At 45.0% G+C, this 24,941-nt stretch overlaps 1 protein-coding gene across 1 annotated transcript in view; it reads left to right on the forward strand.

Annotated features, from left to right (window-relative positions):
• The window catches only part of LOC135513697 (PDZ domain-containing protein 2-like), a 230,329-nt gene that overhangs the window by 54,052 nt on the left and 151,336 nt on the right, over window positions 1–24,941 (forward strand). Inside the window, exon 3 of the mRNA XM_064936570.1 lies at window positions 21,721–22,273. Within this exon, the coding sequence (XP_064792642.1) occupies window positions 21,721–22,273 (553 nt within the window). The remainder of the gene's footprint in view (window positions 1–21,720; window positions 22,274–24,941) is intronic.

A 24,941-nucleotide genomic window follows, 5' to 3' on the forward strand; every position in this document is an offset into this window, starting at 1 on the left:
GTGTGAAGTAGCGGGGTAACATGAGAGAACTTGGGAAGGTTGAACACCAGGGAGACTGTAGTGTTCTGGATAAACACCAGACAGACTGTAGTGGTCTGGATAAACACCAGACAGACTGTAGTGTTCTGGATAAACACCAGACAGACTGTAGTGGTCTGGATAAACACCAGACAGACTGTAGTGTTCTGGATAAACACCAGACAGACTGTAGTGGTCTGGATAAACACCAGACAGACTGTAGTGGTCTGGATAAACACCAGACAGACTGTAGTGGTCTGGATAAACACCAGACAGGCTGTAGTGTTCTGGAGAGGGGGTTTGATAGCACAAGCAGGAAGCCCAGCCAACAGAGAGTTGTATAGTAGTTTAGGTGGGAGATGACGAGCCTGGATTAGGACCTGCTCCACTTCCTGTGTGAGGAAGGGTCGTACTCTACAGATGTTGTAGAGTAGGGTTTTCAAACCTGAGGGGGTGCAATACGGCCCCCGAGGGGCCAAAATAAAAGATAGACATTTAAAAATTCCAATAAAGATGGATAGAGGACTATTTTTAGCAAATTGTGACGGCGAGGAAATGTAACACATTTTTAGGTGCCCTCCGGACCACGTTGAAGACTGAATGCGACCTCCGGGCCTGTTGGAAGGGCAGGAGCCTGCAGGTGCGAGTCACTGCTTTGTTGTTTACAGAGAATGAAAGGGTGTTGTCGTCCAGGGTCACGCCAAAGTTCTTTGCACTCTGGGAAAGGTGACACCATGGAATTGTCAACCTACAGGATGGCACAGCTTCAGCCATATGCTGTGGACCATAACGCTAACGTTAACCCACAATGAATAAGCGTTTAACTGTTGTGATGGTGATTCCATTGTGTTTTCATGAAGCTCAGAGCGTCTCCTTCAGCTCCAGGAAGCAGAAGGTTTACATATTTATTTCCGGCCTTTGCCAAAAGCCGTGGGAAAGCTATCTGTCTGGAAACTGTCTCTCAAACGATTGACAAATATCAACATGCATCTACCCAGAACACAGAAATGTTACTCTCTTCCATCTGTCCGTGCGTCCGCCCATCTGAAGTGTCTGCTTTGATGACGATGACAAACCAGAAGCTGGCTGTGAAACCAAACATGATGCTCTGAAGACACACTGGCACTGTATGTTGACCCACAGATCATCTCTGCAAATATCTCCTCTTGCCTAAATGCCCAAGAAGAGCACATTCTATACAAGTTTACCCGTGAAATTTGTGGTGGGCTTCCTTTTTACCTACCTGTGGTCTCAGTGTAGTTTAGGCAGACTCTTTACCTACCTGTGGTCTCAGTGTAGTTTAGGCAGACTGTTTACCTACCTGTGGTCTCAGTGTAGTTTAGGCAGACTCTTTACCTACCTGTGGTCTCAGTGTAGTTTAGGCAGGCTGTTTACCTACCTGTGGTCTCAGTGTAGTTTAGGCAGGCTGTTTACCTACCTGTGTTCTCAGTGTAGTTTAGGCAGACTGTTTACCTACCTGTGGTCTCATTGTAGTTTAGGCAGGCTGTTTACCTACCTGTGGTCTCATTGTAGTTTAGGCAGACTCTTTACCTACCTGTGGTCTCAGTGTAGTTTAGGCAGACTCTTTACCTACCTGTGGTCTCAGTGTAGTTTAGGCAGACTCTTTACCTACCTGTGGTCTCATTGTAGTTTAGGCAGACTCTTTACCTACCTGTGGTCTCAGTGTAGTTTAGGCAGACTCTTTACCTACCTGTGGTCTCATTGTAGTTTAGGCAGGCTGTTTACCTACCTGTGGTCTCAGTGTAGTTTAGGCAGGCTGTTTACCTACCTGTGGTCTCAGTGTAGTTTAGGCAGGCTGTTTACCTACCTGTGGTCTCATTGTAGTTTAGGCAGACTGTTTACCTACCTGTGGTCTCATTGTAGTTTAGGCAGGCTGTTTACCTACCTGTGGTCTCATTGTAGTTTAGGCAGGCTGTTTACCTACCTGTGGTCTCAGTGTAGTTTAGGCAGACTCTTTACCTACCTGTGGTCTCAGTGTAGTTTAGGCAGGCTGTTTACCTACCTGTGGTCTCAGTGTAGTTTAGGCAGACTGTTTACCTACCTGTGGTCTCATTGTAGTTTAGGCAGACTGTTTACCTACCTGTGGTCTCAGTGTAGTTTAGGCAGGCTGTTTACCTACCTGTGGTCTCAGTGTAGTTTAGGCAGGCTGTTTACCTACCTGTGGTCTCAGTGTAGTTTAGGCAGACTGTTTACCTACCTGTGGTCTCTCAGTGTAGTTTAGGCAGACTCTTTACCTACCTGTGTTCTCAGTGTAGTTTAGGCAGGCTGTTTACCTACCTGTGGTCTCATTGTAGTTTAGGCAGACTCTTTACCTACCTGTGGTCTCAGTGTAGTTTAGGCAGACTGTTTACCTACCTGTGGTCTCATTGTAGTTTAGGCAGACTGTTTACCTACCTGTGGTCTCATTGTAGTTTAGGCAGACTGTTTACCTACCTGTGGTCTCATTGTAGTTTAGGCAGGCTGTTTACCTATCTGTGGTCTCAGTGTAGTTTAGGCAGACTCTTTACCTACCTGTGGTCTCATTGTAGTTTAGGCAGACTCTTTACCTACCTGTGGTCTCAGTGTAGTTTAGGCAGACTCTTTACCTACCTGTGGTCTCATTGTAGTTTAGGCAGACTCTTTACCTACCTGTGGTCTCAGTGTAGTTTAGGCAGACTGTTTACCTACCTGTGGTCTCATTGTAGTTTAGGCAGGCTGTTTACCTACCTGTGGTCTCAGTGTAGTTTAGGCAGGCTGTTTACCTACCTGTGGTCTCAGTGTAGTTTAGGCAGACTGTTTACCTACCTGTGGTCTCATTGTAGTTTAGGCAGACTCTTTACCTACCTGTGGTCTCAGTGTAGTTTAGGCAGGCTGTTTACCTACCTGTGGTCTCATTGTAGTTTAGGCAGACTCTTTACCTACCTGTGGTCTCAGTGTAGTTTAGGCAGACTGTTTACCTACCTGTGGTCTCATTGTAGTTTAGGCAGACTGTTTACCTACCTGTGGTCTCAGTGTAGTTTAGGCAGACTGTTTACCTACCTGTGGTCTCATTGTAGTTTAGGCAGACTGTTTACCTACCTGTGGTCTCAGTGTAGTTTAGGCAGACTCTTTACCTACCTGTGGTCTCAGTGTAGTTTAGGCAGACTCTTTACCTACCTGTGGTCTCAGTGTAGTTTAGGCAGACTGTTTACCTACCTGTGGTCTCATTGTAGTTTAGGCAGACTGTTTACCTACCTGTGGTCTCAGTGTAGTTTAGGCAGACTCTTTACCTACCTGTGGTCTCATTGTAGTTTAGGCAGACTGTTTACCTATCTGTGGTCTCAGTGTAGTTTAGGCAGACTCTTTACCTACCTGTGGTCTCAGTGTAGTTTAGGCAGGCTGTTTACCTACCTGTGGTCTTATTGTAGTTTAGGCAGACTGTTTACCTACCTGTGGTCTCATTGTAGTTTAGGCAGACTGTTTACCTACCTGTGGTCTCAGTGTAGTTTAGGCAGACTGTTTACCTACCTGTGGTCTCATTGTAGTTTAGGCAGGCTGTTTACCTACCTGTGGTCTCATTGTAGTTTAGGCAGGCTGTTTACCTACCTGTGGTCTCAGTGTAGTTTAGGCAGACTCTTTACCTACCTGTGGTCTCAGTGTAGTTTAGGCAGACTCTTTACCTACCTGTGGTCTCAGTGTAGTTTAGGCAGACTATTTACCTATCTGTGTTCTCTCAGTGTATCCCCTCCTGTCCTTCTATCCCCCTTCTCCTCCCTTCCTCCTCCTCTCCTCTCCTCTCCTCCTATCCCCTCCTCTCCTATCTCCCTCCTCCTCTCCTCCTCTCCTCCTCCTATCCCCTCTTCTCCTTCTATCCCCTTCTCCTCTCTTCCTCCTCCTCTCCTCATATCCCCTCCTCTCCCATCTCCCTCCTCCTCTCCCCCTCTCCTCCTCCCCTCCTCCTATCCCCTCTTCTCCTATCCCCTCTTCTCCTCTCCCCTCTTCTCCTCTCCCCTCCTCTCTTCTCCTCTCTTCTCTTCTCTTCTCCTCTCTTCTCCTCTCTTCTCCTCTCCTCTCCTCTCCTCTCCTCTTCTCTTCTCTTCTCTTCCCCTCCTCTCCTCTCCTCTCCTCTGCAGTTGCTGTTTGTCTTGTTACCGTGGTCATTAGTTTTTTACAACTGTCAGGTAGCAGTGATATCATGGTGTTTTTTTGTTCTTGTTTGGTTTCTTTATCATACTGGGCTGTGTGTGTATGTGTGTTTTTATTATGACTTTTTATTTCACCTTTTATTTAACCAGGTAGGCCAGTTGAAAACAAGTTGTCATTTACAACTGCGACCTGGCCAAGATAAAGCAAAGCAGTGCGACAAAAACAACAACACAGAGTTACACATGGAATAAACAAACGTACAGTCAATAACACAATAGAGAAAAAAAGTCTATATACGCTGTGTATACAACTGAGGTAAGATAAGGGAGGTAAGGCATTAAATAGACCATAGTGGCGAAATAATTACAATTTAGCAATTAAACACTGGAGAGATAGATGTCCAGAAGATGAATGTGCAAGTAGAGATACTGGGGTGCAAAGGAGAAGAAAATAAATAACAATATGGGGATGAGGTAGTTGGATGGGCTACTTACAGATGGGCTGTGTGTGTGTGACCGCTGCAGGGAGGGAGTCTCAGGTCTAGGCAGTCGCCCTATTTAGTGTACAACTCTTGCCCCTCCCTGCTACTAGAGTAGTAGAGAAACATGTGTCTGTCCCTTCTGGATGTTTTTCAGGGAAATGTTTAGGAAAGGACCTCCCTCATAGCATTAGTGGTTAAGCACCTGTACACCTGCTCTTTTTGGACTGGTATTCATACAGAGTCTCAGTAGGAGTGCTGATCTAGGATCAGGTCATTAAGAGTCTCAGTAGGAGTGGTGATCTAGGATCAGGTCACAAAGAGTCTCAGTAGGAGTGCTGATCTAGGATCAGGTCATAAAGAGTCTCAGTAGGAGTGCTGATCTAGGATCAGGTCATAGTCTCAGTAGGAGTGGTGATCTAGGATCAGGTCATAAAGAGTCTCAGTAGGAGTGGTGATCTAGGATCAGGTCATAAAGAGTCTCAGTAGGAGTACTGATCTAGGATCAGGTCATAAAGAGTCTCAGTAGGAGTGCTGATCTAGGATCAGGTCATAGTCTCAGTAGGAGTGGTGATCTAGGATCAGGTCATAAAGAGTCTCAGTAGGAGTGCTGATCTAGGATCAGGACATAGTCTCAGTAGGAGTGGTGATCTAGGATCAGGTCATAGTCTCAGTAGGAGTGGTGATCTAGGATCAGGTCATAAAGAGTCTCAGTAGGAGTGCTGATCTGGGACCAGGTCCCCTATGAAAGTCATCACTGTATTTCCAATAGTCTGCTCATATTTCCATGTTTCTGGAGTGTGCCACTCTAGAGCTGGAGAGAGAACACGGGCCCATCATCATACTGGAAGACAGTCTGTGCACGTGTGTTTGTGAGCATGTGTTGAGTTCGAGATAATTCCTGCCTAATCGTCCTGTGAATTCCTCTTGGGAAATAAGCACCTTCAACAACACACCAGATTAGCTACAGTAGTTGGGATGGAGTGGGACAAGGAACATTCCTGGCAGAGATACGTCTTTATGTAACAGTACCAGACCAAACATCTGTTATCTAGCATCAGCACAACGGATTCCTGCCCTGTCCTGTGGTTGGTAAACATTAAAGGGGAAGTCCGGGATTGATAAATCCTAGACTTGTGGTGGTGGAGTGGCTGCTTTGTTGTTGTTTGAATTACAGACTGAAGATTTAAAACAGTTTGAGCAAGGCCTAGAAGATTGTCATCAGTATGGATCAACCTCTTAGGACCAACCCCTTAGGACCAACGCCTTAGGACCAAAACCTTAGGACAAACCCCTTAGAAACCAAACTCGTAGGACCAACCCCTTAGAAACCAACCACTTAGAGACCAACCTCCTAGGACCAACCCCTTAAAAACCAACCCTTTATAATAAACTATTTAGGACCAACCCCTTAGAAACCAACCCCTTAGAATCCAACCCCTTAGAATAAACTCTTTAGGACTAACCTTTTAGTACCAACTCCTTAGGACCAACCTCTTAGGACCAACCCCTTAGGATCAACCCTTTAGAAATCAACCCCTTAGAAATCAACCCCTTAGAAACCAACCTCTTAGAACCCAACCTCTTAGAAACCAACCCCTTAGGACCAACCCCTTAGGACCGACCACTTAGGCTCAACCCCTTTGGACCGACCACTTAGGACCAACCCCTTAGAAACCAACCTCCTAGGACCAACCCCTTAGAAACCAACCCTATATAATAAACTATTTAGGACCAACCTCTTAGGACCAACCCCTTAGAATCCAACCCTTTAAGACCAACCTCTTAGAAACCAATCTCTTAGGACCAACCCCTTAGGACCAACCCCTTAGGACCAACCCCTTAGGACCGACCACTTAGGCCCAACCCCTTAGGACCGACCACTTAGGACCAACCCCTTAGAGACCAACCTCTTAGGACCAACCCCTTAGAGACCAACCTCCTAGGACCAACCCCTTAGAAACCAACCCTTTATAATAAACTATTTAGGACCAACCTCTTAGGACCAACCGCTTAGAATCCAACCCTTTAAGACCAACCTCTTAGAAACCAATCTCTTGGGACCAACTTCTTAGGACCAACCCCTTAGAAACCATCTCTTTAGGACCAACCCTCTAGGACCAACCCCATGGAATCCAACCCCTTAGAAACCAACCTCTGAAGATCAACCCTTTAGAATCTATCCCTTTTGGACAAACCTCTTAGAAACCAACCCTTTAGGACCAACCCCTTATAAACCAACCCCTTACAAGCCAACCCCTTAGTAACCAACCTCTTAGGACCAACCCCTTAGAAACCAACCACTTAGAAACCAACCCCTTAGGACCAACCCCTTAGGGCCAACCCCTTAGAAACCAACCCTTTAGAATAAACTCTTTAGGACAAACCTCTTAGGACCACTCTCTTAGGACCAACCCCTTAGAAACCAACCCCATAGAAACCAACCTCTTAGGACAAACCCCTTAGAAACCATCCCTTTAGGACCAACCCTCTAGGACCAACCCCATGGAATGCAACCCCTTAGAATCCAACCTCTTACAATCAACCCCTTAGAATCCATCCCTTTAGAACCAACCTCTTAGAAACCAACCTCTTAGGACCAACCTCTTATGAACCAACCACTTAGAAACCAACCTCTTAGGACCAACCCCTTAGAAACCAACCCCTTAGGACCAACCCATTAGACACCAACCACTTAGAAACCAACCTCCTAGGACCAACCCCTTAGAAACCAACCACTTAGAAACCAACCTCCTAGGACCAACCCCTTAGAAACCAACCACTTAGAAACCAACCTCCTAGGACCAACCCCTTAGAAACCAACCTCTTAGGACCAACCCCTTAGAAATCAACCTCCTAGGACCAACCCCTACTGGGTAGCCAAGCCCAGCCAATCAGAATTCATTTTCCCCTACAAAGGGGCTTTATTAGAGACAGAAATAGTCCTCAGTTTCATCAGCTGTCCGGGTGGCTGAAGAAGCCGGATGTGGAGGTCCTGGGCTGGTTACACTTAGTCTGCAGTTTTGAGGCCGGTTGGAGTCGGCAGATGGTAGAAAAATTAACATGACATTTTCTGACAACAGCTCTGGCGGACATTCCTGCAGTCAGCATGCCAAATGTACGCTCCCTCAACTTGAGACATCAGTGGCATTGTGTTGTGTGACAAAACTGCACATTTTAGAATGTCCTTTTATTGTCCCCAGCACAAGGTGCACCTGTGTAATGATCATGCTCTTTAATCAGCTTCTTGATATGTTACACCTGTCAGGTGAATGGATTATCTTGGCAAAGGAGACATGCTCACTAACAGGGATGTAAACAAAGTTCTGCACAAATTGGAGAGAAATAAGCTTTGTGCGTATGAAACATCTCTGGTATATTTTATTTCAGTTCATGAAACATGGGACTAATACTTTACATGTTGCGTTTATATTTTTTGTTCAGTATAGATCATCCACATGTATTAATCACATTTTTACCAATGCTGCAGAACTCTACTCTAAAGCTGTATCCATACCTATTGGATGTATTGACCAGAATATAGTGACCATATCGAGAAAAGCCAACGTTTGGGCAAGGCTGGGCCTAAAATAGTGTATAAGAGATCATACAAAACAAATGGATTCCTATGTTGAAGATATAACAAATATTGATCTGATGAGGAGCATCCAGATGCTGCATTTCTAAAATAGTTCCTTCCAGTTATTGTTAGAACTGTTAAGGTCCTGATGGATGAGGAATTGAAAAGCTGTATGGTTGAGAGGGATGGGGCCAAAGGAGTGGTGAATAAGTCTGTCTGCACATCTGACTGGCGAGCTTACTGCTAATTGAGAAATTATGTGACTAGACTAAACAAAAAGACAAATAAATAATATTTTGAAACTAAGATAAATGACAAAGTATGATGGGGAAAAAAATGCTTTGGTGTACTTTAAGTGTATCACAAAACCTTCTGATGTTGCCAATTACTTTAATGACTATTTCATTGGCAAAGTGGGCAAACTGTTACGGTTTTCTTCTGGTGAAAGAGAGGACCAAAACGCAGCGTGGTTATTCATAAACATATTTAATGAAAGATGAAAATACGAACAGTTTACAAAAACAATAAACGTGAAAAACCGAAACATCCCTATCTGGTGCAACAAACACAGAGACAGGAACAATCACCCACGAAATACTCAAAGAATATGGCTGCCTAAATATGGTTCCCAATCAGAGACAACGATAAACACCTGCCTCTGATTGAGAACCACTCGAGGCAACCATAGACTTTCCTAGACTACTTAACTAAACACAATCCCATAAACTACAAAACCCCTAGACAAAACAAACCACGTAAATCAGTCATGTCACACCCTGGCCTAACCAAAATAATAAAGAGACCACAGAATACTAAGACCAGGGCGTGACACAAACTTAGATATGAAAATACCAACAACCGACTGTGAGCCATACAAAACTAATAATTAAAGAAAAGCATTTGTCATTTTGAATTCTGTAAAGTTAGTGTTAGTGAGGAGGAAAAATCATTGTCCTACATCGATAATGACAAACCACCTCCTATTGACAAGTTAGATGGAAAGCTACTGAGGATGGTATTTGTCATATGTTTTATTTTTTAGTCTCGTAGAACAATGTTTGTCCTCAGACGTGGAGGTCAACCAAAGTAATTCCGGTACCCAAATATGGTAAATTATCCTTTGCTGGTTCTAACAGCAGACCAATCAGCTTGCTGCCGACTCGTAGCAAACTGTTGGAAAGAATTGTGTTTGACCAAATACAATGCTATTTCTCTGGAAACAAATGAACAGACTTTCAGCATGCTTATAGAGAAGGGCACTCAACGTGTACTGACCTGACACATCTGACTGGTGATTGGTTGAAGGAAATTGATAATAAGAAGATTGTGGGAGCTGTACTGTTAGATTTCAGTGTAGCCTTTGATAGTATTGACCATAACCTGTTGTTGAAAAAAACGTATGTTCTGGCATTTCAACCTCTGATTTCTGGATGCAAGGACTGACCATGACAATGACTGACCATCACAATTGTAGGTGTAACCATGTTATGAGGCTATACAGTGTTTGTTTACATTTACTTTGTTTACAAACATTGGAGTAAAATTAGCTTGTTTTGGGATTCTGACGGGGTGTGACAGTTGAACTAAGCTCATGAGGCATTTATAAGTTATATACTTCAACAATCAATGGATACACATCATTATTTAGAAGTCCAAAAATTAATGTAGCAACTGCAGATTTCCCCTTTCTGGTCATTTCTCACAGATCTCCTGGAAGCCTGCTGCTCATTTCTCACAGATCTCCTGGAAGCCTGCTGCTAATTTCTCACGGATCTCCTGGAAGCCTGCTGCTCATTTCTCACAGATCTCCTGGAAGCCTGCTGCTCATTTCTCACAGATCTGCTGGAAGCCTGCTGCTCATTTCTCACAGATCTCCTGGAAGACTGCTGCTCATTTCTCACAGATCTCCTGGAAGCCTGCTGCTCATTTCTCACAGATCTCCTGGAAGCCTGCTGCTCATTTCTCACAGATCTCCTGGAAGCTTGCTGATCATTTCTCACAGATCTCCTGGAATCCTGCTGCTCATTTCTCACAGATCTGCTGGACGCCTGCTGCTCATTTCTCACAGATCTCCTGGAAGCCTGCTGCTCATTTCTCATAGATCTCCTGGAAGCCTGCTGCTCATTTCTCACAGATCTCCTGGAAGCCTGCTGCTCATTTATCACACATCTCCTGGAAGCCTGCTGCTCATTTCTCACAGATCTCCTGGAAGCCTGCTCATCATTTCTCACAGATCTCCTGGAAGCCTGCTGCTCATTTCTCACAGATCTCCTGGAAGCCTGCTGCTCATTTATCACAGATCTCCTGGAAGCCTGCTGCTCATTTCTCACAAATCTGCTGGAAGCCTGATGCTCATTTCTCACAGATCTCCTGGATGCCTGCTGCTCCTTTCTCACAGATCTCCTGGAAGCCTGCTGCTCATTTATCACAGATCTCCTGGAAGCCTGCTGCTCATTTCTCACAAATCTGCTGGAAGCCTGATGCTCATTTCTCACAGATCTCCTGGATGCCTGCTGTTCCTTTCTCACAGATCTCCTGGAAGCCTGCTGCTCCTTTCTCACAGATCTCCTGGAAGCCTGCTGATCATTTCTCACAGATCTCCTGGAAGCCTGCTGCTCATTTCTCACAGATCTCCTGGAAGCCTGCTGATCATTTCTCACAGATCTCCTGGAAGCCTGCTGCTCATTTCTCACAGATCTCCTGGAAGCCTGCTGCTCATTTCTCACAGATCTCCTGGAAGCCTGCTGCTCATTTCTCATAGATCTCCTGGAAGCCTGCTGCTCATTTCTCACACATCTCCTGGAAGCCTGCTGCTCATTTCTCACAGATCTCCTGGAAGCCTGCTCATCATTTCTCACAGATCTCCTGGAAGCCTGCTGATCATTTCTCACAGATCTCCTGGAATTACTGACCAACTAGCATTCTGCACTGACCACAACATTACTGACCAACTAGCATTCAGCACTGACCTCAACCACACAATTACTGAATAACTAGCATTCAGCACTGACCACAGCATTACTGACCAACTAGCATTCAGCACTGACCACAACCACACAATTACTGAATAACTAGCATTCAGCACTGACCACAACATTACTGACCAACTAGCATTCAGCACTGACCTCAACCACACAATTACTGACCAACTAGCATTCAGCACTGACCACAACATTACTGACCAACTAGCATTCAGCACTGACCTCAACCACACAATTACTGAATAATTAGCATTCAGCACTGACCACAACATTACTGACCAACTAGCATTCAGCACTGACCTCAACCACACAATTACTGACCAACTAGCATTCAGCACTGACCACAACATTACTGACCAACTAGCATTCAGCACTGACCACAACCGCACAAATACTGACCAAATAGCATTCAGCACTGACCAGAACTGCACAATTACTGACCAAATAGCATTCAGCACTGACCACAACCACACAATTACTGACCAAATAGCATTCAGCACTGACCACAACCACACAATTACTGACCAACTAGCATTCAGCACTGACCACAACCACACAATTACTGACCAACTAGCATTCAGCACTGACCACAACCACGCAACTACTGACCAACTAGCATTCGGCACTGACCACAACCACACAACTACTGACCAACTAGCATTCAGCACTGACCACAACCACACAACTACTGACCAACTAGCATTCAGCACTGACCACAACCACACAACTACTGACCAACTAGCATTCAGCACTGATCACAACCACACAACTACTGACCAACTAGCATTCAGCACTGATCACAACCACACAACTACTGACCAACTAGTTGGATACTATATACATTCATAGATAAAGGTTTCAGAAAGTTGTTTGCCATCACCAGGATAACATTCAAAATGTTTTCTCTCTCTCTCTCTCGCTCTCTCTGTCTCTCTCACTCTCTCTGTCTCTCTCTCTCTGTCTCTCTCTCTCTCTCTCTCTCTCTCTCTCTGTCTCTCTCTCTGTCTCTCTCTGTCTCTCACTCTCTGTCTCTCTCTGACTCTCTCTCTCTGACTCTCTCTCTCTCTCTGTCTGTCTCTCTCTCTCTCTCTCTGTCTCTCTCTCTGTCTCTCTCTGTCTCTCACTCTCTCTCTCTCTCTCTCTCTCTCTCTGTCTCTCTCTCTCTCTGTCTCTCTCTCTATGTCTCTCTCTCTCTGTCTCTCTCTCTCTGTCTCTCTCTCACTCTCTCTCTCTCTGTCTCTCCCTGTCTCTCCCTGTCTCTCTGTCTGTCTCTCTCTCTCTCTGTCTCTCTCTCTCTGTCTCTCTCTGTCTCTCTCTGTCTCTCTGTCTGTCTCTCACTCTCTGTCTCTCTCTGTCTCTCTGTCTGTCTCTCTCTCTCTCTCTCTCTGGTGAATACAGTATCTCTTTCTACCTTCTACCTCTTTCTATCCCTCCGTTATCACACTGTTGTTGAAGTTACAGGATTTAGTTTGTTTCAATTTCCCCAAATGGATTTACAGAGAGACACAGTCTGTCAAATGCTGTGTTCCAGCTGTGTTCCAGCTGTGTTCCAGATGTGTTCCAGATGTGTTCCAAGTCAGACAGCAGTCCGCTATCAAAATGGTTTATTTTTTGTGTGTTTATCTCTCCTATTTGGTGTTGAAATTGGGGTTTGGCCCCTCTTTCCATTGTCTGCTGTCCCAGTCGTGGATGTAAGCAAATGCTTTGTTGGTGTGGTTGCAGCAGCACTAGCTAGTTGTCAAAGCTGCCAATCAGTACATTGTCTGTAGATAGAGAATAGCTGCTGGGGGGCTTAGTTCCTGCAGTAAGCCTCACAGTCACAAACTATGGCAAACAACAGCACTCAGCCAATATTTCTTTCTGTCTACAATGAAGTCTATTTTGGGGCTGTAATCGACCACCGACAGGAGAAGCAGTAGTGTCTGTTCACAGGGGAATGGGCTCGTCTAAATGCCACTTTGAGACGGACGTGACAGAGCAGGATGGTGCGATTGAAAGACGTTTCTTGACGGTGTTCAGGGTGTGTGACCTCTCTCTCTTCTCTTCGTGTCGTGAGAAGAGTCCACGGTGTGAACCTCCTGATGAGGATTGGTTTGAAACGTTGTATAACTAATTAAAGGTACGCGGTGTAGCTTTGTCGTGTGTGTTGGTAATCATCTCTGCTGTAGTTTTCTGACCTCCCCTTGTGATCCTGTAGAGCAGACATCTAAACGAAGAGTATAAATCATGTGCTAGATGCTTTTTATTTCACTGTCATTTTTGTTTTTTTTGTTTATGACGACACCTGGAAGACTGACTACCTTTTATGTGTCTTTCTAATGAGATTTACTGCCGTTGTTGTAACTGACTCTGACTGAAAAGCAAAATCAAGGCAGGGTTTGTGTGGGGCTTCTTCGTAATGCTTCATATCCTTCAATACTACTGTGTACATCATTGTTCACTAGTACGTCATTACTGGGGCGGCAGGGTAGCCTAGTGGTTAGAGTGTAGAGGTGGCAGGTAGCCTAGTGGTTAGAGTGTAGAGGTGGCAGGTAGCCTAGTGGTTAGAGTGTAGAGGCGGCAGGGTAGCCTAGTGGTGAGAGTGTTGGACTAGTAACCGTAAGGTTTGCAAGTTCAAACCCCCGAGCTGACAAGGTACAAATCTGTCGTTCTGCCCCTGAACAGGCAGTTAACCCACTGTTCCTAGGCCAGTTAACCCACTGTTCCTAGGCCAGTTAACCCACTGTTCCTAGGCCAGTTAACCCACTGTTCCTAGACCAGTTAACCCACTGTTCCTAGACCAGTTAACCCACTGTTCCTAGGCCAGTTAACCCACTGTTCCTAGACCAGTTAACCCACTGATCCTAGGCCAGTTAACCCACTGTTCCTAGGCCAGTTAACCCACTGTTCCTAGGCCAGTTAACCCACTGTTCCTAGGCCAGTTAACCCACTGTTCCTAGGCCAGTTAACCCACTGTTCCTAGGCCAGTTAACCCACTGTTCCTAGGCCAGTTAACCCACTGTTCCTAGACCAGTTAACCCACTGTTCCTAGACCAGTTAACCCACTGTTCCTAGACCAGTTAACCCACTGTTCCTAGGCCAGTTAACCCACTGTTCCTAGGCCAGTTAACCCACTGTTCCTAGGCCAGTTAACCCACTGTTCCTAGACCAGTTAACCCACTGTTCCTAGACCAGTTAACCCACTGTTCCTAGGCCAGTTAACCCACTGTTCCTAGGCCAGTTAACCCACTGTTCCTAGGCCAGTTAACCCACTGTTCCTAGGCCAGTTAACCCACTGTTCCTAGGCCAGTTAACCCACTGTTCCTAGGCCAGTTAACCCACTGTTCCTAGGCCAGTTAACCCACTGTTCCTAGGCCAGTTAACCCACTGTTCCTAGGCCAGTTAACCCACTGTTCCTAGGCCAGTTAACCCACTGTTCCTAGGCCAGTTAACCCACTGTTCCTAGGCCAGTTAACCCACTGTTCCTATATTAGGATTTGATTGGCCAATGTAAGTTAAAGTTATTTTTTTTCCCATCCCTCTTTTTTCCCGTCAATACTCCATATTCCTGAATGACATGCGGGACCTCAGCTGAGGACTCCATTTCCTAAATGGTAACCAGTTGGCTAGTTTTCTTGCAAAAAAAGGAGGTTTGAAATATTTGCATTATCCAATAGGCACTGACCTGCAAGAAATTCCACAAAGTTGTCAACAGTGACACTCGAATCACAGAGAAAGATGAATTATGTCAACTTCCTTCCTTCCGAAGAAAGGTGTTGATGATTTAATTAAAAACAATATTTTCTTTGCTATCTTTTACAACAAACAATTAAGGAAAGTTAACTGATTACACGGTTGCTAACAGGCTAATATTACATTTTTGTGGAAGGAGAAACAGAAAAAGATAGATAGAATTAGGATTTAGAGATCATACGGTCTCATTCAAAGTGAGAAATGTCCTCATTGGAGATCGATCTGTTCTATGTACCGAACAGTGACACTAAACTGAAACCTAGCCACTCTCTCGTATCTTAGCAACAGCTTGCTACACAAGTGTTTAGCTAGCTAACGTTTTATATCCAGACAACATTGTCGCTCAGTGTATATGTGTTCTCGGCAATATCTACTGTAAGCCATATTTAGAGTTGAAGTCAAGTACAATAGCCTACATTATTGAAATTGTATGTTTTTCGTTAGTTGATGTTGTAACGGTAGTTGCTTTGTTTACGTCCCTGTTAGTGATCATGTCTCCTTTGCAGAGATAATCCATCCATCGGACAGGTGTGGCATATCAATAAGCTGATTATTAAACAGCATGATCATTACACAGGTGCACCTTGTGCTGGGGGACAATAAAACCCCACTCTAAAATGTTTTGTCACACAACACAATGTCACAGACGTGACACGTTTTGAGGGAGCGTGCGATTGGCATGCTGACTGCAGGAACGTCCACCAGAGCTGTTGCCAGATAATTGATTGTTCATTTCTCTACCATAAGCCACCTCCTACTTTGTTTTAGAGAATTTGGCAGTACGTCCAACCGGTCTCTCAACTGCAGACCACGTGTATGGCGTTGTGTGGTGAACTGTTTGTTGATGTCAACGTTGTGAACAGAGCGCCCCATGATGGCGGTGGGGTTATAGTATGGGCAGGTATAAGCTACCGATAACTAACACAATTGCATTTTATCGATGGCGATTTGAATGCACAGAGATATGGTGACGAGATGCTGAGGCTCATTGTCGTACCATTCATCCATTCATCCGCCTCCATCACCTCATGTTTCAGCATGATAATACACGGCCCCATGTCACAAGGATCTGGACACAACTTCTGGAAGCTGAACATGTCCCCGTTCTTCCATGGCCTGTATACTCACCAGACATGTCACCCATTGAGCATGTTCGGGATGCTCTGGATCGCCGTGTTCCAGTTCCCACCAGTTCTTCCAAGGCCTGTATACTCACCAGGCATGTCACCCATTGAGCATGTTTGGGATGCTCTGGATTTACGTGTACGACAGCGTGCTCCAGTTCCCGCCGATATCCAGCAACTTCACACAGCCATTGAAAAGGAGTGGGACAACATTCCACAGGCCACAATCAACAGCCTGATCCACTCTATGTGAAGGAGATGAGTAGTGCTGCATGAGGCAAATGGTGGTCACACCAGATACTGACTGGTTTTCTGATCCACTCCCCTACCAATCCATCGGCCTAGTGAATTCATTTCAATTGACTAATTTCCTCATATAAACCGTAACTCAGTAAAATCCTTGAAATTGTTGCATGTTGCGTTTATAATGTCTTTGTTCTGTGTACATTGTTGAGAAACGTATGAATAGAACGAGCATATAATTGGGGTTCTGATGTTGTATGACAATTGGCCTAAACTCATGAGGCATTTATTATATAAGTTAGATACTTTAAGAATCAATGAGGGTAAATAATTGTAAAGTAAAATGTTTTCGTGGACTCAGATAACACCTTGTCCTGGATTGGACAGAATTTTGGCTGGTCATTTTCCATTGATTTTGATTTTCAGAACTGTACTCGTGTCCGGGAAAACCTCGCCATAATGCTTACATGAGTGGAATGTGATGATGTCTTACATGAAAAAAACATTTTTACACTACCAAGTACATTAATGGAGTGAACCTACTGTAAGAGTATGTATTAGGCTGTTTGAGAGAAGGTTTGAATCCTAATCAACCCCATCCAATGTGAGTACATATGTTGTTGAAGTACGGTAGATCAATACAGCTACAGTAGTCTAGCAGTAGACTAGCTGCTGATGTTGAAAAGCCTTGTTAGCGCAGTAATCCTCTTTCACACTGGAGCTAGTCCCCTGACAGCTTTCAATTCAATTCAAGGGGCTTTATTGGAATGGGAAACATGTGTTAACATGGCCAAAGCAAGTGAGGTAGATAATATACGAAAGTGAAATAAACAATAAAAATGAACAGTAAACGTCTCGTTCACTCTGTACAGTCAGCTTATTATTCAAATTTCAATCTGTCACGAGGGGCTGGCCTCTTAAATGGATCTGGGTACGCAGACCCACAAGCCACTTCAACCTCTCATGATGTGTTCTGTTATTTGTGTGGCCCCCAACCCCCTGTCAAAGTTGTCCATCCCTGCTCTACGCATTCATTAGCTGAGTGTAAGGCACGCTATGCAACGCAGAGTCTCCTACTCCTCAGTCAATCCAACTTTATATATGATTCTTTGTTTAGGCTTCATACGGTTTTTGATTTGGAGCCTAGCTGATATCTTGTCTAACCTACTGAATGTATCGTAAAACAAGTCTGCAAATGAGTTTGAACTTTTCAGCCACGATCATGCAGTGTAGTTAAACATGCACGCCCCTGATTAAGTTAATGAGTAGCTGAAATAAAGACCCACACACACACACACGCGAATGTAAATTCCTTTCAAAGTCAGCCAGAAGTGTTTGTAGTTATGCAGGAAGTCACGAGAGCCTGCCCAGACCCAGCAGGATCCTGGTTAACCAGGTGATTGTCAAAAGTCACTATCTATGATGGAACATAGGAAATTAATACTGTAGCCAGACTACTGTAGCCAGCATAACATAACCAGACTACTGTAGCCAGCATAACATAACCAGACTACTGTAGCCAGCAGAACATAACCAGACTACTGTAGCCAGCAGAACATAACCAGACTACTGTAGCCAGCAGAACATAACCAGACTACTGTAGCCAGCAGAACATAACCAGACTACTGTAGCCAGCATAACATAACCAGACTACTGTAGCCAGCATAACATAACCAGACTACTGTAGCCAGCAGAACATAACCAGACTACTGTAGCCAGCAGAACATAACCAGACTACTGTAGCCAGCAGAACATAACCAGACTACTGTAGCCAGCAGAACATAACCAGACTACTGTAGCCAGCATAACATAACCAGACTACTGTAGCCAGCATAACATAACCAGACTACTGTAGCCAGCATAACATAACCAGACTACTGTAGCCAGCATAACATAACCAGACTACTGTAGCCAGCATAACATAACCAGACTACTGTAGCAAGACTACTGTAGCCATCATAACATAACCAGACTACTGTAGCCAGCATAACATAACCAGACTACTGTAGCCAGCAGAACATAACCAGACTACTGTAGCCAGCAGAACATAACTAGACTACTGTAGCCAGCATAACATAACCAGACTACTATAGCCAGCATAACATAACCAGACTACTGTAGCCAGCATAACATAACCAGACTACTGTAGCCAGCATAACATAACCAGACTACTGTAGCCAGCATAACATAACCAGACTACTGTAGCCAGCATAACATAACCAGACTACTGTAGCCAGCGTAACATAACCATACTACTGTAGCCAGCGTAACATAACCAGACTGCTGTAGCCAGCAGAACATAACCAGACTGCTGTAGCCAGCATAACATAACCAGACTACTGTAGCCAGCATAACATAACCAGACTACTGTAGCCAGCATAACATAACCAGACTACTGTAGCCAGCATAACATAACCAGACTACTGTAGCCAGCATAACATAACCAGACTACTGTAGCCAGCATAACATAACCAGACTACTGTAGCAAGACTACTGTAGCCATCATAACATAACCAGACTACTGTAGCCAGCATAACATAACCAGACTACTGTAGCCAGCAGAACATAACCAGACTACTGTAGCCAGCATAACATAACCAGACTACTGTAGCCAGCATAACATAACCAGACTACTGTAGCCAGCATAACATAACCAGACTACTGTAGCCAGCATAACATAACCAGACTACTGTAGCAAGACTACTGTAGCCATCATAACATAACCAGACTACTGTAGCCAGCATAACATAACCAGACTACTGTAGCCAGCAGAACATAACCAGACTACTGTAGCCAGCAGAACATAACTAGACTGCTGTAGCCAGCGTAACATAAACAGACTACTGTAGCCAGCGTAACATAAACAGACTACTGTAGCCAGCGTAACATAACCAGACTGCTGTAGCCAGCAGAACATAACCAGACTGCTGTAGCCAGCAGAACATAACCAGACTGCTGTAGCCAGCAGAACATAACCAGACTGCTGTAGCCAGCAGAACATAACCAGACTGCTGTAGCCAGCAGAACATAACCAGACTGCTGTAGCCAGCAGAACATAACCAGACTGCTGTAGCCAGCAGAACATAACCAGACTGCTGTAGCCAGCAGAACATAACCAGACTGCTGTAGCCAGCAGAACATAACCAGACTGCTGTAGCCAGCATAACATAACCAGACTGCTGTAGCCAGCATAACATAAACAGACTGCTGTAGCCAGCATAACATAACCAGACTGCTGTAGCCAGCAGAACATAACCAGACTGCTGTAGCCAGCAGAACATAACCAGACTGCTGTAGCCAGCAGAACATAACCAGACTGCTGTAGCCAGCAGAACATAACCAGACTGCTGTAGCCAGCAGAACATAACCAGACTGCTGTAGCCAGCAGAACATAACCAGACTGCTGTAGCCAGCAGAACATAACCAGACTGCTGTAGCCAGCAGAACATAACCAGACTGCTGTAGCCAGCAGAACATAACCAGACTGCTGTAGCCAGCAGAACATAACCAGACTGCTGTAGCCAGCTCAACATAACCAGACTGCTGTAGCCAGCGTAACATAACCAGACTGCTGTAGCCAGCGTAACATAACCAGACTACTGTAGCCAGCATAGCATAACCAGACTACTGTAGCCAGTAGATTTAATTTGACACGGTTAGACTATATACCATAGAAAACAACATATAGGAGAAAGAAGGAATATGTTCAGATATTCGTTATTCACTTCTACGTCTTCCTGAATCTTTTCGGTTTATATTCCGAGGCTGAGTGGGCTTTTCCACTCACTGTTCTTGTCTAGATATGTTTTGGCATACTGCATTATGTTTTTCCTGCTTAACTCACACACACAATTTTGCCTGAAATGACATCTGAAGCACCATTGAAACTGAAATGGCGTTTGCTTAGCAATGAGCTGCAGTCAGAGATATCAAAGAAGGATTCAGAGTTAGAAGGAAGGACAACGGGGTGATTTACACTGTTAATATGCTCTGAGGAATTTCAATTCGCTACAATACAGTCTTTTCCGAAGGTTTTTTTCATCCTTTAATTTCCAAGTGGCGTAATTCATCAGAAAAGGAGTTCAAATGTGACATCACCTTTGGTATTTCCATCTGTTTATCTGTGACTGGGAGACTCCCGTCCCCACACATTCTGACATCTCATTTTGTCTTCTCCTCTTTCTCTCTTTCTCTCCTCCTCTCCCTCTCCTCTTTTCTCTCCTCTCCTCTCCTCTCTTCCTTCTCTCTTTCTCTCCTTTCCTCTCCTCTCCTCTCCCCTCCTCTTTTCTCTCCTCTTTTTCCTCTCCTCCTGTCCTCTCCCATTTTCTCTCCTCCCCTCCTCCTCTCCCTCTCCCCTTTTCTCTCCTCTCCTCCTCTCCCTCTCCCTCTCCTCTTTTCTCTCCTCTCCTCTCCCTCTCCTCTTTTCTCTCCTCTCCTCTCTTCCTTCTCTCTTTCTCTCTTTCTCTCCTTTCCTCCTATTCTCTTCACTCTCTTTTCCCTCCCCTCTTCCCTCTCTCTTCCCTCTCTCTCTTTCTCTCTCCTCTCTCCCTTCCCTCTTTCTCTCTTTCTCTCCTTTCCTCCTCTCCTCTCTTCCCTCTCTCTTCCCTCTCCTCTCCTTTCCTCTCCTCTCTTCTTTCTCTCTTCCTTTTCTCTCTTTCTCTCTTTCTCTCCTCCTCTCCCCCTCCTATTTTCTCTCCTCTTTTTCCTCCTCTCCTTTCCTTTCCTCTCCTCTCCCCTTTTCTCTATTCTCCTCCTCCTCTCCCTCTCCTCTCCCCTTATCTCTCCTCTCCTCCTCCTTTCCTCCTCCTCTCCCCCTCCTCTTTCCTCTCCTCTCCCCTCCTCTCCCCTTTTATCTCCTTTCTTCATTCTCTCTTTCTCTCCTTTCCTCCTCTCCTCTTCCCTCTCTTTTCCCTCCTCTCCCCTTTTCTCTCCTCTCCTCCTCCTCTCGCTCTCCCTCCTATTTTCTTTTCTTTTCTCTCCTCTCCCTCTCCTCTTTTCTCTCCTCTCCTCTCCTCTCTTCCTTCTCTCGTTCTCTCTTTCTCTCCTTTCCTCCTCTCCTCTTTTCCCTCTCTCTTCCCTCTCTCTTCCCTCTCTCTTCCTCTCATCTCCTCTCCCTCTCTCTCTTTCTCTCCTCTCCTCTCTCCCCTCCCTCTTTCTCTCCTTTCCTCCTCTCCTCTCTTCCCTCTCTCTTTCTCTCCTCTCCTCTCCTCTCTTCCCTCTATCTTCCCTCTCTCTCCTCTCCTCTATTCCCTCTTTCCTCTCCCCTCCTCTCTTCCTTCTCTCTTTCTCTCCTTTCCTCCTCTGCTCTTTTCCCTCTCTTCCCTCTCTCTTCCCTCTCCTCTCCCTCTCTCTTCCCTCTCCTCTCCCTCTCCCTCTCCTCTCCTCTCCTCTCTCCTCTCCTCTCTCTTCCCTCTCTCTTCCCTCTCCTCTCCTGTACAGTTACCTGGCTGACCAGTGCTGGAATGGCGGCTGCATCTACCTGATCATGCTCCGGAGGATCAAGCGTAAAGCCCCTCTCCCTCCGTGCAATGGAAACGGCAACGCCACCATCACTGGCGGCAGCGGTGGCATCCAAGATGGCCGAAACTCCCTGCACCATAGGAGCAGCGTGTCCTCCGAGCCTCCTGACAGCCTTCCGACGCAGACCGGTAGCAGCAAACGGACGCGAAAGTTTGGCATCGTTGCCCGGTCGACGTTCAATCGTGATAGTAACGATGGCGGTGGGGAAACGCTGGAGAACGGTTACCGGGGCCACGCAGACTCTGCGATCTCCATGGACACGAGGGTCACGCCCCCAGAGCCTAGTAGCTGCACAACTTCCATGGACACGCCCCCAGAGGAGGAGCCAAGAGAACCGAGGACTGTTCTGCCCCCTCTAGCGATCCCACAACATCTGCAGAACGGGGGAGGAACCGCCACCCTGCCGAATCGCTTCCACAGAGGACTGTCAGAACACAAGACAGAATCTCTCAGCAGTGATGCCTCCTGTCAGGTAAGACAGACCGAATCTCTCAGCAGTGATGTCTCCTGTCAGGTAAGACAGACAGAATCTCTCAGCAGTGACACCTCCTGTCAGAACACAAGACAGACTCTCTCAGCAGTGATGCCTCCTGTCAGGTAAGACAGACAGAATCTCTCAGCAGTGACACCTCCTGTCAGGTAAGACAGACAGACTCTCTCAGCAGTGACACCTCCTGTCAGGTAAGACAGACAGAATCTCTCAGCAGTGACACCTCCTGTCAGGTAAGACAGACAGACTCTCTCAGCAGTGACGCCCCCTGTTAGGTAAGACAGACAGACTCTCTCAGCAGTGACACCCCCTGTCAGGTAAGACAGACTCTCAGCAGTGATGCCTCCTGTCAGGTAAGACAGACAGACTCTCTCAGCAGTGATGCCCCCTGTCAGGTAAGACAGACAGACTCTCTCAGCAGTGATGCCTCCTGTCAGGTAAGACAGACAGACTCTCTCAGCAGTGACACCCCCTGTCAGGTAAGACAGAGTATGTTATAGACACAGTATGTTATAGATACAGTATGTTATAGACACAGTATGTTATAGATACAGTATGTTATAGATACAGTATGTTATAGATACAGTATGTTATAGATACAGTATGTTATAGACACAGTATGTTATAGACACAGTATGTTATAGATACAGTATGTTATAGATACAGTATGTATTCTAGTCAAAAGTTCGGACACCTACTCATTCCAGGGTTTTTCTTATTTAAAAAAAACTATTTTTTCCTTTATAGAATAATAGTGAAGACATTGAAACTATGAAATAAGACATATAGAATCATGTAGTAACCAAAAAAGTGTTAAAGAAATCCAAATATATATTTTATATTTGAGATTCCTCAAATAGCCACCCTTGGCCTTGATGTCAGCTTTGCACACTCTTAACATTCTCTCAACCAGCTTCATTAGATAGTCACCTGGAATGCATTTAAATGAACATGTGTGCCTTAAAAGTTCATTTGTGTCATTTATTTCCACCTTAATGTGTTTGAGCCATTCAGTTGTGTTGTGACAAGCTAAGAGTGGTATACAGAAGATATCCCTATTTTGTAAAAGACCAAGTCCATATTATTGCAAGAACAGCTCAAATAAGCAAAGAGAAAAGACAGTCCATCTTTACATTAAGACATGAAGGTCAGTCAATCCGGAAAATTTCATGAACTTCGAACGTTTCTTCAAGTGCATTCTCGAAAACCATCAAGCGCTATGATGAAACTGTCTCTCATGAGGACCGCCACAGGAAAGGAAGACCCAGAGTTACCTCTGCTGCAGAGGATAAGTTCATTAGAGTTACCTCTGCTGTGCTATGATGAAACTGGCTCTCATGAGGCCCGCCACAGGAAAGGAAGACCCAGAGTTACCTCTGCTGCAGTGGATACATTCATTAGTTAACCGCACCTCATATTGCAACCCAAATAATAAATGCTTCACAGAGTTCAAGTAACAGACACATCTCAACATCAACTGTTCAGAGGAGACTGAGTGAATCAGGTCTTCAGGGTCGAATTGCTGAAAAGAAACCACTACTAAAGGACACCAATAAGAAGAGACTTGCTTGGGCCAAGAAACACGAGTAATGGACATTAGACTGGTAGAAATCTGTCTTTTGGTCCAAATTCTTGATTAGTGGTTCCAACCGCTGTGTCTTTGTGAGACGCAGAGTAGGTGAACAGATGATCTCTGCATTTGTGGTTCCCACTGTGAAGCATGGAGGAGGAGGTGTGAGGTTGTGGGGGTGCTGTGCTTTGGTGTCACTATCAGTGATTTATTTAGAATTCAAGTCACATTTAACCAGCATGGCTACCACAGCTTTCTGCAGCGATGCGCCATCCCATTTGGTTTGTGCTTAGTGGGACTATCATTTGTTCTCCAACAGGACAATGACCCAACACACCTCCAGGCTGTGTAAGGGCTATTTGACCAAGAAAGAGAGTGATGGAGTGCTGCATCAGATGACCTGGTCTGCACAATCACCTGACCTCAACCCAATTGAGATAGTTTTGGATGAGTTAGACCGCAGAGTGAAGGAAAAGCATCCAACAAGTGCTCAGCATATGTGGGAACTCCTTCAAGACTGTGGGAAAAGAATGCCAAGAGTTTGCAAAACTGTCATCAAGGCAAAGGGTGTCTACTTTGAAGAATCTCAAATATAACATATTTTTAATTTGTTTAACATTTTTTTGCTTACTACATGATTCCATATGTGTTATTTCATAGTTTTGATGTCTTCACCACTATTCTACAATGTAGAAAATCGTTTTCAAAAATAAATAGAAACCCTTGCCTGAATAGGTGTTCTAAAACTTTGGACTGGTGATGTGCATATATATCTATATATCTATATATATATACTGTACCATCCTGCACTCATCCTCTCATCAGCACTGAAAGAAGACAGTATGTAGCGGTCTCTTAAAGAAAGAGAGCCGTAGTTTGATCTTGGATGTGTGGTCGTCTCCATATGTTTCTGATGTAACTCACCCTGAGAGAGTCTCTCATCTCTGCTCTGTGTTAATCTGGCCGACCACGGTTTAGAATAGCCAGTTTGTTTCCAGCCCCGTGTGTCAGTGTTTTAGCCAATCAGAAGGGATATGTTCCCTTTTGCCAATGATTCAACCAATGAGACAGGCAGATGTT

Source organism: Oncorhynchus masou, chromosome 25 (genome assembly GCF_036934945.1).
Source record: "Oncorhynchus masou masou isolate Uvic2021 chromosome 25, UVic_Omas_1.1, whole genome shotgun sequence".
NCBI classification, from domain to species: Eukaryota; Metazoa; Chordata; class Actinopteri; order Salmoniformes; family Salmonidae; genus Oncorhynchus; species Oncorhynchus masou.